The sequence below is a fragment of the Filicampus tigris genome, chromosome 12 (assembly GCF_054856515.1).
Source record: "Filicampus tigris isolate MCC_2025a chromosome 12, RoL_Ftig_1.0, whole genome shotgun sequence".
NCBI lineage: Eukaryota > Metazoa > Chordata > Actinopteri > Syngnathiformes > Syngnathidae > Filicampus > Filicampus tigris.
Genome location: NC_141228.1, coordinates 5,539,867 through 5,552,135, shown reverse-complemented (window position 1 = coordinate 5,552,135; position 12,269 = coordinate 5,539,867). Strand labels below are relative to the sequence as shown.

The 12,269-nt window shown below is 39.5% G+C and overlaps 1 protein-coding gene across 2 annotated transcripts in view; it reads right to left on the bottom strand.

The window, feature by feature from the left end:
- Positions 1-12,269, bottom strand: part of syde2 (synapse defective 1, Rho GTPase, homolog 2 (C. elegans)) — a 49,275-nt gene that overhangs the window by 5,054 nt on the left and 31,952 nt on the right. For both annotated transcript variants that reach the window (XM_086047330.1, XM_086047331.1), the window contains exons 5-7: positions 11,432-11,558; positions 3,461-3,642; positions 2,069-2,300 (exon numbers count right to left, since the gene is read on the bottom strand). In XM_086047330.1, coding sequence (XP_085903456.1) covers positions 2,069-2,300; positions 3,461-3,642; positions 11,432-11,558 — 541 coding nt within the window. The remainder of the gene's footprint in view (positions 1-2,068; positions 2,301-3,460; positions 3,643-11,431; positions 11,559-12,269) is intronic.

Genomic DNA, 12,269 nt, shown 5'->3' with positions numbered 1-12,269 from the left:
AAATGTAAGCCCTGTAAACAAAGATTTATAGAAATAAAGTGCTCCATATTGATATTTTAGTATTGTTTCCGCCCGTCACCTTCCTGAGGGTAAGCGGTGCGGATAATTCATGGATGGATTATTAAAGGTAGGAGCTCCACCATCGGTTTCTCATTCATTTATATTATGTAATTAACTTTAAAAGATACAACAGAATTTTAATGAACAAAATACATTTATTAGCTGCTCAAACCGTGAGCAATATCATTTTTGGCGATGACATCAATGTCAGAGCACAACAGAGCGCACGTCAAAATGAAGGCTCTGGTAGATCTAGTAGTTTTGTTAGTCCAAGTGTTAAGCACCTTGAGTAGTTTTTGTTGTAATTCCTCTTTGAAAAAACATTGAAGCAACAAGTTTTCCCTCATGTTTTTGAGACTGTAGGGCAAGAAGTTGTTCAGTGTGCACTGAATGGGTGGAAACAAGGGCAAGTAAGAGCTCGCAGCAACATAGTGAAAAAAAAAAAGGAACTATGAATTAGTTCATTTTTGAAACAGTGAACTCAACATTAAGATTTATGAACTATGAACTGAACTACGGTAAGTTTATTTTAAAATCAAATTTGTGAACTGAATTTTTAAGTGGTTTGCATGGAAAATGAACTTTCCCAACACAAATTTTCCATATGACTGCTTTACATGATTTAAAATAATATTGGATTATTTTTCAGTAATTGCCTCCACTCACTAAAACGTACAACATCGCAGTAGTAGCTCTGGAAAGACTCATTAATATGTTAGCGGTTATAAAATAAAAATAAATTAGCTTTCGCTTTTCACACTCAGTGGCAGCTGGTAGACAACAGCTGCGCGCAGTGGTGCTGGCCTCCGCTCCTGCTTGGTGATTTATCTCAACGCCGGGGGCAACGCCTCTTACGTTTGATTTAAAGTGGGATGTACTGGCACAATCTGCCGAGTTAAAGCCCTTTGTGGACAGTTTCATGTGTAAGGAAGTAACAGACGGCAACTGATTGCTATCAAATGGCCATGGATAACCTCAGCACTCAAAGCTCTTTATGGAGCTAAAACACCACTGTTATTTGCACACGGCAATCAGCAAAGTACATACAAGGCCGAATTCAGGGTTACATGACTTCCGTGTAGGAGTACCATATTGTGCAGCAACACGCCGGGCTGTACTAATATCTACTGGATGTAGATGCAGTGTGATTAAGAGGTGAGAAGAAGAAGCAGCACTCAAAGCTGGTTAAATGTACAAGTTAATTACTGTATGTTCTGTGTGTGTTAAAGTAGCAGTTCTTTGAAGTTTTAGCTGGTCTACAGTGTTTTGCATCATACATTTGGATTAAGCAAGCAGACTTTTGTCTATTTATATATATATATGCACACACACATACACACATATATGTCCTTATTTTTTTTACATTTAAACATTTGTAAAATGGGCAATGGGTATATATACACACACACACACACACACACATATATATATATATATATATATATATATATATATATATATATATATATATATATATATATATATATATATATATATATATATATATATATATATATATATATATATATATATACATATACACACATATATATATATATTATATATATATATATATATATATATATATATATATATATATATATATATATATATATATATATATATATGTATACATATATACACACACACACATTATTATTATTATTATTATTATCATCATTATTATTTGGACGACTGTGTGGACGAGAGTCCCAGTCACACATTTAAGGGAAACTCACAGATTAAAGTCACATGGATGTACAAAAACAGTGCAATATGTAGTATTTTCTATAGATTTTATGCTTGTAATTTGTGTTTTGGTGTTCAAATATGTGTGCAATGTGTTTAAAAATGTTTTTTTTTCTTATTTTAAAAATATAATTTACTCATTGCGGGAGGGGTTGGAATGTATCCAACACGATTAACGGGTTCACTAAATATGTATGCTATAATACAGAATATTATTTATACACACAACCATAGAGCCGTAGAGCCATTACATAATTACCTGGCCAGAGCTGTAGCAAGTAGTGCAATACTTCAATGTGCTTCTTGAAATGCAGTGCACTGGCTAGTTCCTCGGAGTCAATGAAGACTCGGTTAGTGTGACAGGATGCCTCCTGACGCTGGCTGAGCAACACAGGACCAAAACACACTGCCAGGTTCTGACAAGTCATCTTGTTCACTTCCTGGTGGGACGCCACCAACTTGAGGTGGTCAAGAAGCTTCCGCAGTGTCATCTGATGCAAAGAATGAGACAGCTTCAAATTATAATTCTATAATTATGAAATCATAATAATTATAATTAGCAGTTGAAGTGGTTCCACTAGTGCAGGTAGTAAGGATAACCATAAGTACTTAATTATCCATCCATTATCCATTATGCAATCCGCTTCTCCTCACAAGGGTCGCGGGCGTGCTGGAGCCTATCCCAGCAGTCTTCGGGCAGTAGGCGGAGTACACCCTGAACTGGTTGCCGGCCAATCCCAGGGCACACAGAGACAAACAAACATTCGCACTCACAGTCACACCTAGGGGCAATTTAGAGTGTTCATTTAACCTGCCATGCATGTTTTTGGAATGTGGGAGGAAACCAGAGTACCCGGAGAAAACCCACGCAGGCATAGGGAGAACATGCAAACTCCACACAGGAAGGCCCGGATTCGAACCCACGACCTCTGCACTGTGAGGCAGACGTGCTAACCAGTCGACCACCGTGCCGCCCAGCACTTAATTCATAACCCCACAAAGTTATAGGAAATGCAAGTTTAGTCTTCATGTGGAAAACTAGCTACCTCACATGCAACTGTAAATAGCATATAATTATGCTTTGACATGACATGTTCAAGATCAAACAAGCCTAGCAATTATATTACTTCCCACTCACAACATTGGCAAAGTCTCATGAATTTACAAAAAGAACAATGTTTTAATACTTAATTTGCACAGCATTATACTGTACATGCTTGCGTTTCTAATATTTTGCTGTTCCTGGGTAATAGGTAACCAACGTACTAACAACTTTTAATAAAATACGACGATATCCCAAATGAAGTGTTAAAAGGGAAGTCAACCCAAACATATTTTTTTCAAGAATATGTTCTATGCAAGCCCACTAGTTGAAACAGGGGATTCTGATAAATATTGCATTTGTAGAATGAGAGTTAATCCACCCATTTTTAGCCATCTCTGGGGGCGGCCATTTTGTCACTTCTGTCGACTGACATCATCAAGAAATGACATCACAACCCCTCAGGGCTCAGGTAACGACCAATCACGGCTGACCTGTTTTCTGAAGCTGAGCCATGATTGGTCGTTGATTGGTTGATTTCCCTCTTTAAGTGTGGAGCTCACGCTAGACTTATGTCAGTGTAGTAAAAGCCTGAATTATCTTCCTCACCCTCTCCACTTCGGGAAGGTTGTCCAACAGGCTGACAGTGTGTTCCGAGTCAGCGTGGTCATTCTCGCAACCCGCTGCGCCCATCCTCAGAGGTCTGGTGGCCATGCAGTCCAACACTGCCTCGTACAGCTGCTTGGTGATCAGAGGGTAGGGTAGCTCTCGTAGGTAGTCCTTTAATACACCTGTCGGTTTGGGGGACAAAGAAGGCTCAACTTGTAATCATAAGGACTGGTTTGGGTCATTAAACAACTTTAACCGTACTTTTGTTTTTGACTTTGTTTTCTGCTGCCACTGTGCTTCCAAATGTTTTGTGGTGCATGTACTGTACACCTGTGACTTTAACCTCCAGCAGCTACAGGAAAATACTGTCTGTCTCCATAAAGTCCCTGAAGTATTGGAGGCAGGTCTTTTATCTGAGGTGAAGATGGCTGGATAAGTAATGGAATGATACAGGCTGCTATCAGTGTGACAGTGGTAACCATCTGATCTCAATCCCTCTCTCCTATGCATCTGGATCTGTTTTCATACAATCTGAGAAGGCGTATTGGAGCAATAGGTTTTCAGTGTTTGAAATAAGATGACATTATGATAAAGCATGCCATGTTGTAGTGCGGACGGAAGCTAGCAGAAGGAGAGTGAGTGAAAGACATGGCGGGTGCAAGACAGAACTGGTAATTAGAAAGTGTTAACTTGACACACCAGCGCAAATAGGAAAAATATGCGAAATAACGCTAACATCTAAAGTATATATGGATAGAGCGATGTTTTTTTGACACGGAAGTCGGATTATAGACATTTTGTCCATATAAACGTAGCCATTGATTCAAAGCGCTTCCAGATGACCAAGTGCGGGTCAGCGGTAGCTCATCCAAAAGTACTTGGGTTTCGGAACTGGAAGGCGACAGTTTGAGACCCACCCCGGACAAAGGAACTTGCAAAAAGACTCTTTTTGCATTAGTTCCCAATATTGTGACTTCATCTCCTGTGGGCTAATTAGTCTGCTGAAAACAGTTGCAAGTTTATCAACCCTGCATCCTCACTATCATTGCTACTTAACCAACCTAACTTACTGTTTTGCCTTCTAGCAAAGGAAAGTGGTTCACCATTAAGTCACTGACATCCCTCAAGCTCAGTAAACAGAATGAAAGGCACAATTTAATACACTCACTTTTTTAATCCCAGTAAATCCCTGCTCTGAGCGCCTGAGGGTTACCATTTCTCACCATATTCTTTTTTGCGACTGAGAGTCCCTCATTTTTGATTCAGGGAACACTAGGAAGGAATATGTAAAATGTATGCTGAAATATCAGCAAGGAATCTGAGTTGACACATTCAGGTCTCTTGCCTTCCCTTCCAATAGAAATGCAGATCTAAGTACTTGGCAATTTAGGATTAGAGAGCGAAAGAAAGATCTAGATTTAGCTCCCTGTAGCGCTCCAAAGTATCTGATGAGCTTTGGGTTTGATTTCTGCACACTAACATCATGTAGACCAAAATAAAACCACAATGGCAGCATCACATGAACAGAATATCAATTTACCCTTCCATTTGCTATACCTCTTGACCACATTGGGATCATGGTTGAGCTGCAGGCAATCACATCTGACTTCATTTCTATTTTTAAACGAATACCCTTTTTAGAGGGGTAAATAAGATCATTTTTGAAAAAGTGTTATTAGGCACATCCCACCGGGACAGGGCCCCCGGGGTGTGCCTGCACCAGAATTATCATTTTCAATTTACAGAAAGTCCTCGAGCTACGACGTACTCAATCTACGACATTTCGACTTTACGACGCCCGTGCCTCTTCCGCCATTGTGTCCCGAGCATCATAGTGTTTGTGTTTAGCCAGTGCATAGTGCTTGTCTGTTTGTGCGCCGGGAGTTTCTTTTCCTTTCCTTCTTCTCCATCCACGTCTTAGCAGTAATGGTAAGTACAGCATCTTTTTTTTTTTTATTTTTTTTTTTTAATTTGAACGTATTGTAACGTCTTCCAAAGACACAGCATCAGACGTTGAGTTATCACCTTTTTCATTATTACAACATGGCTACTGTGGGCCGTAGCCGACGCTAACTACAGAGCAATAAGCGTTCCGTCATGAGCACACATTGATGTCCCCTCTTCTTCCCGTCCACTCTCTCCTCTCACTCGCACACCCCTCCTATCCAGCGAGTCGCGTGATGCACTCAGAAAACTCCAAAACAACACAACTCAGTAAAACACAGATGTCACCACGACAACCCAGATAACCCAATTCATTACATTTTATTCGTTTTTTTATACTACTAAGTATTTTGATGTAAAATCCGACTTTAACGTTGAAATCCGACTTTCGAATCCGACATTCGTGTTCCAGTGTAGGAACGGAATTCCTCCGTAAATCGGGTCGTGTAATTCAGTTATACTTTACCGTAAACCTTATTTTCACTACTAATTTAAACTAAAGTAACTAAAAAAAACAGTTAAAAAATGTTTACAGTATATGATGAATCACTTTTCATTGACATTAAAATATAACCAAAAAAATGTAAATTAAAAAAATAAAAACAAAAAGCACAATAGTTTTTGTATTGGATAATTGCGAGTAAGCTTAAACATCTTTTTCAGAAATGTGGTTTCACTGTAATTGATTGGCTGGCTGCTTTGATCTTGGTTTCTACAGCTCTAGCAAATCTGTCTTGTGGGTTTTGAGTAATCTTATTGACGGACAGACAATCCAACAAACACGAGCGAGAACAAAAACTCCTTGGCAGAGGCAATAAGTACAGTACAAAGTGTGTGATTAGCTATTGTGACACAGCAAGAACAAAAGGAATTTTTACTGATTGAAACTGGATCTCTTTACTCCGAGATCCCCTCCTCCACACCCCAACCCTGCCACACACACAAAAACACACTGCACATTCCTGAGGAAGCCAATTGGAGCCTTGAAGAAAAACAATTCATTCAAACAGGCATGCTGTCAGGTTGATGGGCACCCTGACAGCTCTAAAAGAGCAAGGCAAATTTTAACAGGGCTTGAGGCAAACATGCACTTTGAACTTCATAAAATGCCCCACTATTAGCATGTCCCCGATGCCTTATGAGTACATACAGGTGAAGTTCTGGCATGTTTGTTTTTTTTAACCCTGAATCGCATTCTTGAATGCTTCTGTTTTGGGTTATCTTCATCACGTTAGGTCGGAAATCTGGTATGAGGAGAACTGTGATAAGGAGTCGTAAACATTCATTCTCCCCTACGTCTGTGAAGACATTGAGATTTCTCAAACAGATTACACGGAAATGCTTTGTGGACATTGTCTGGCTTCCCGCTATCCGTCTGAATTTAGTCTGTGAAGATAAAATACTATTTTTTTTCATCACAGGAATCTAACTGCCTACGTGCCAATTCACACCCGTTTTTGGTTGTCCATTGGCAAATCATTGAATTTGGTTACTTTGAGTGTACAATCCAAGTGCACTTCAACGGACACATGTACTAAAGTGGTTAGAGAGCACAGGCACAGAAAATAAATCATTAGCCTACTATGAGTCAGTGTGTATGTTTACTTTTGTGTTTCAGGCCTTGTTAGCACCTGACACACACATAATGCAAGTGCTTAAATATTCTCTCACTCACACACACAGGCACACTAACACACACACCCGCTCACACACCCCCACACACACAAGGTCATGGACTCAGGGTTGAACAGGTGTGTTTCCCTACAGGTGCTTCACTCTTTCAGCCAAGGAGACAAATCAGTATTAATCTGCTTGTTCACAAACAAAGTGTTTGGCCTATGGGGCTTGACCATAGTGTTGAAATAGACCCCTTAGTCCCCGAGTCATAACTATTCACCTTAATATTACATTCGGAGCTATTAAATGATTGCATATTTGTGAAAAGAGAAGTTTGGGGAAGACATTTGTTTGCTAAAGAAAATGATTGCGTCCCAGTGCATAATACAAGGTCTGTGCTTGGATGAGTTTGGAGTGGAACAACTTGACCGAGACATCTGATCTCTACTCCGTCACAGCAAACAACCAAGCTGCAACTAGTGTCAGAGCAGCAGCGTGTAAAAAAAATAAAAAGTGCATATTCCAAATAACACAAGCCATATGAATGAAAAGCCACAATTAATCAAATAGAAACACTAATATGATTGAGACGTCACGTAAATAACTTCCTTGTGTCTTGGTGCAAAGTCAGAGTGCGCACAGCTCCTTTGCGTAGGCTTTTTTCACTACCACAATGAATACATAACATGTGATGCCCAAGTTCCGTTTGTTATTGTGAGAGATGTGTGAATTGATTTCTGTGTTGTAATATAGCCTAACTACTATAAGCTTGTGCTTAAAATGACTAACACCATTGCATTTTTTGTCAATTTAATTTCTTTGTTTTAATACAGTATGATATAAGTAAACATATCTGGAATACGTTTGAAAAAATCATGGATAAAAGGTTCATGTCAAATATTGTTGTAAAAGTAGTAAGGAATAAAAGACGTTCTCTCTTCAAAATCTTTTTCCAGAAGATTGGAAGCTGGTTTCGAAGGTAGACCTACTCCGTATGTACTTCCAATTTCACTTCCTGGAAGTGTAACGGGCAGTTGGGCCTTTATGGTCTTTACGCAACCAGAGTCCTATCATCGTCATCATATTGAAAACCTTAACTTGTTGCTTAACTTCCCACTTCGCTGATGATAGGAGCAACCTGTATCAGGTCAAGACTATGTCAGTGTTGTGAAAGTGCCACCGAACACTACAAGGCACATAATGCAATGGGGCACAGGGCTACCTTTCACCTCTTGTTTAAACAAAGTGGAAGGTCACTCCCCTTGTCAGTGCTGTAGTCCAAACCGTGGCCGGAGAACAAACACGGGTTTGTTCTCCATCCTGCTCCCCTCCCTGCAATTCTGTACACCCCCACAGAACTCTTTTGGATGGGGGGGGTTTGGTCTCAGAGGGGATGTGTTGTCCCTTCCAAGTCCTGTGGCATGTCAAAAGTCCCACATTGTTGTGTTTTCATATTTTCCGCTATCCATACAACCCCAACGCGCAAACCTAACTTCAACCCTTGGTAGATTGGTGCGCTTGTGATACATGTACACTCAACAGAGATGCCCAAATGTAAATCTATAGGTTCCGAACTTTTTGGGAACACCCACGCAAGCCCGGAACGCTTTGTAAAGGGGTTGCCTAAATCCCTGGCCTGCTCTGGGTTCAACTAATCCCCCATGCATGAGCCAAATACCATCTGTGTTTGTTCGGCAACAAAGGAGGCACTTGTTAATGACTTTCCATGTCTTCACTGGAGTACTGCTGAGGGTGCGGGTAAAGAAAGGAAGCAGACTATGGAAAAGATGGGGCAAATTGAAGACCACTATTTATTGCCAATACTGCTGATAGCTTATTAGTAACATGATTTATGGAACACAGACAGCAACATTAGAAGGGTAACTGTTTAAATCAGTTCCTCGTCAATTGATAAATTTTTCTTTAACTGCCAGACATTTTCAGGTTCTCTTTTACCCTAACTTTTGAAAAAGATTGAAAACAATATAAACACGTTTCTGGGATTGAATGGCTGGACTGTGAAAAGACGAATAAATTTGTCTTTGGCAGCGAATGAGTTAAAAAGCTTTTGATTATTTGGTAGTGTTAAAGAAAAACTTATTTGACTAAATACACATGAGTTCTCCTCATTTGTAATGGGTTTGGAAAAAGGGTGCTGGAAAAGCTACTCTCCCACACCTCTTCAACAAGTTGGAAGCATCAGGGCAGTTTATACCCATCAGTCCAGTTTGGTTCAGTTGAGTAATTGAATTCATGAAGAAGTACCAAAATAACCAAATTCCAGAGGTGGGCATTTTACAAAATTTTGCTGGTCCGTCATTCGTCATCTGTTGCCGGCCGTCCGTCAGTCAGTTTTTCAGGTAGTCCGTCAGAAATCTGTTGGTCCGTCAGTTGGTGCCTCCAAAAAAATGTCCGCCAGTGACAAACTAACTGTCCGGTCAGTGACAGATGACGATTACACCGACGGATGAAAACACCCTTCCGTCATATGTCAGTCCGTCTTTTTAAGAAGTTGTCCCGTCATTCATCAATTCTCAGCAAAACGGGCGTTAGTCAAGGACGGAATGACTGACGGAATGCCCACCTCTGTCAAATACAGAAATGTATTTAGTATAATGTATTGTACTAATATAGTACGGCGTGGTAATAGTAGATTGGCGCACAAGATTCACTACGCTTCTGAACTGAAACCAACATGAACCTGGAGCACTAAAGCTGGTGCTGAATATATTTTGGATTGACTCGATTGTCCACAGTGTGCTGATCATGTTGACAATACTTTTTGTGGTTCTTTGACTGAAATGTGCTTGTGATTTGAAACAATGAGGTGCCACGCACTGAGCATGTTTTGCAAGCTTTGGATTGAACCCTGACCCCTGGATAATCCTTTTCACTAGCTCCGCTTTTAAATTAGCAGTGTGACAAGCCAGTGCTCTCAGTTCATCCCCCTGCTTGCGCAGACTTCCTTCAGCATATGTTCACACTTCGGTTAGAAATTGGAATTAGGAGCTATTTTCATTCCCGAAAAAAAAATGTTAAATCAAGTGAAGCAGTGACATTTGCTTTCCTTCCCCCAGTTGCTGTCCTCTTCCACTCATTCAGGCTCATCTGCAACTCGCTTGGCAGAGCAAATTTAGGCAGCGAGCAAAAACCAACAAACCACACTGGTGCTGGCCCTTTTTTTCTAACCTGCTCAACTGTTAAGTGTGTTTTTTGCCCTGCCATGCAAATGCATGCGGATCAAAGAGGACATGATAGGACAACGCCTATGTAGGGCCTCTTCCTAAAACCAACAGTGGCTCCTAAATGAACAGGGGGTTGGATGGTCTCTTCCTCTTTTTGTTGGCAAAAAAATAATGAGTAAGTCGCTTTCTATTAGCCCTCATTTTTCACACTGCAGCAGCCATCACTCAATCCAAGTGACGCCACTTTTTGAGGTCTCCCACACTTTTTAAAGTCGCACAGCTAGAGCAGAAAATAAAAACAATAGTAACACTAATACTAATAAACCAACACTACATAATAATAATAATAACAATAATAATAATAATAATAATAATAACAATGTAGTGACTATGATTAAATGAAGGGCAAAAGTGGCTTAATGGCAATTACATTCTTGATTAATAATTAATGACACTACAGGTTTTTTTTCCCTACTTCTTCCACTTATATTATTGTAGTAACATTGGGCAACGTACAAAAAAAAACGTCCAGATGTGACTTAAATGTGAGCGGGAAGGGACAGTAGAGGACATGTAGCAACTAGTAACCTGACAAAGAAGGAATGACCAGAATGTACAGCACAGTCCGATAGTGAGAGTGTGTGTGGGCCCTTCCCTCAGGCTCCAGTATACGCTGGTATGTTGACTCATGGAATGCGTTTACAATAAACATCACACACTTGTGGAGAGCCACACACTCACTTGCTGACCTATCTGGTGCAAACACACTAGTTCAGACATGTTTTGTGTGATTGGAAGTGGTTTGTTTGTTGCACTGGATCAGTAGAGCAATGTGCTCCATTAGCTAAGTGCCCAGTTAGACTACTTGCTCTAAGTCACCGATGTAGACTTTATGAATAAAAAATTGTGTTGTGCAACATGTCATTACACATGAAAATAGTTTCATTGGATGTTTGCATTTGACACTGTGACTTCTTTCCCGTTGCCCTTTTCAAACATTGTCGAAGGAAAAAATTAAATAAAATTTTCAAGTATACTGCACAATACTCGTTTAAATTTACTTTAAAGATACTTTCAAAAATATTGAATATTAGAATTCTTCTGTTTGAAAATACTTTACTTCTCCTTACGACCCCTTTTCCCTTTTGTGTGTAATCAATAAGCTGGTGTTGCTGGCATTGTGTGGTGTTAATGCACTTTGTTGCCATCCCACATTCTTGTTTACCTGTAATGACGTTGATGTCAGGATAGGTGTTTTCACAGAGTTCCACAGCGTAACTATCTCTCTCAAACGCCTCTCGTAGCTCTTTCTTTACAGCTGCAGAACCGCAAAGACGGTAAAGCCCCACCACCTGCAAACACACCCCACACATTTGAAATTAGGTAAAGTAAACATGCAAGAGTCAACCAAAAGTACAGCGAGACATTTTCCCATCGCTTCGTGATATGCTGTACATTAGGGAGGCTTGTTAAATGACTTCATCATTTAATTGAAGAAGAGGTAGTTTACAATTATGTGGAAGGCAGTTCCTTACTGCGTACGCATAATGCTAAATTGATTCAATAGTATAATAATAATAATAACAATAATAATATAACTGGAAATCGGATTAGTTTGCTAAAATGTGCTGATTCATAAATAAGTGTTATCTGAATGTCTTTCCTAATTAAAGTTGACCTAAATGTTTTAAAGCTGTTTAGTACTGTAGTGATATAGTACTAAACTGTTCCCCCGTAGTATAACTTTCAATACAACTTGTGTGTGAATATAATTTTCACAGCACTATTTTGAAAAGCTAAAGCTCAAGGGTTACCAACCTTTTTGAAACTGAGACCTATTTCTTGGTACTGATTCATGTGAAGGGCTACTAGTTAGATACACACTTTGGGAATAACCCATTTGTTTACCGGTAAATTACCTATATTTTAAAATTTTTAATAACTGATGATATTCGGCTACAGCACCACAGTTTCTCACTCAATATCACTAGAAATTACGTCTTAACCTTTGACTGGTAGATCATGTTAATATTTTTCACAATATTTATCAAGAAAGTATGAAA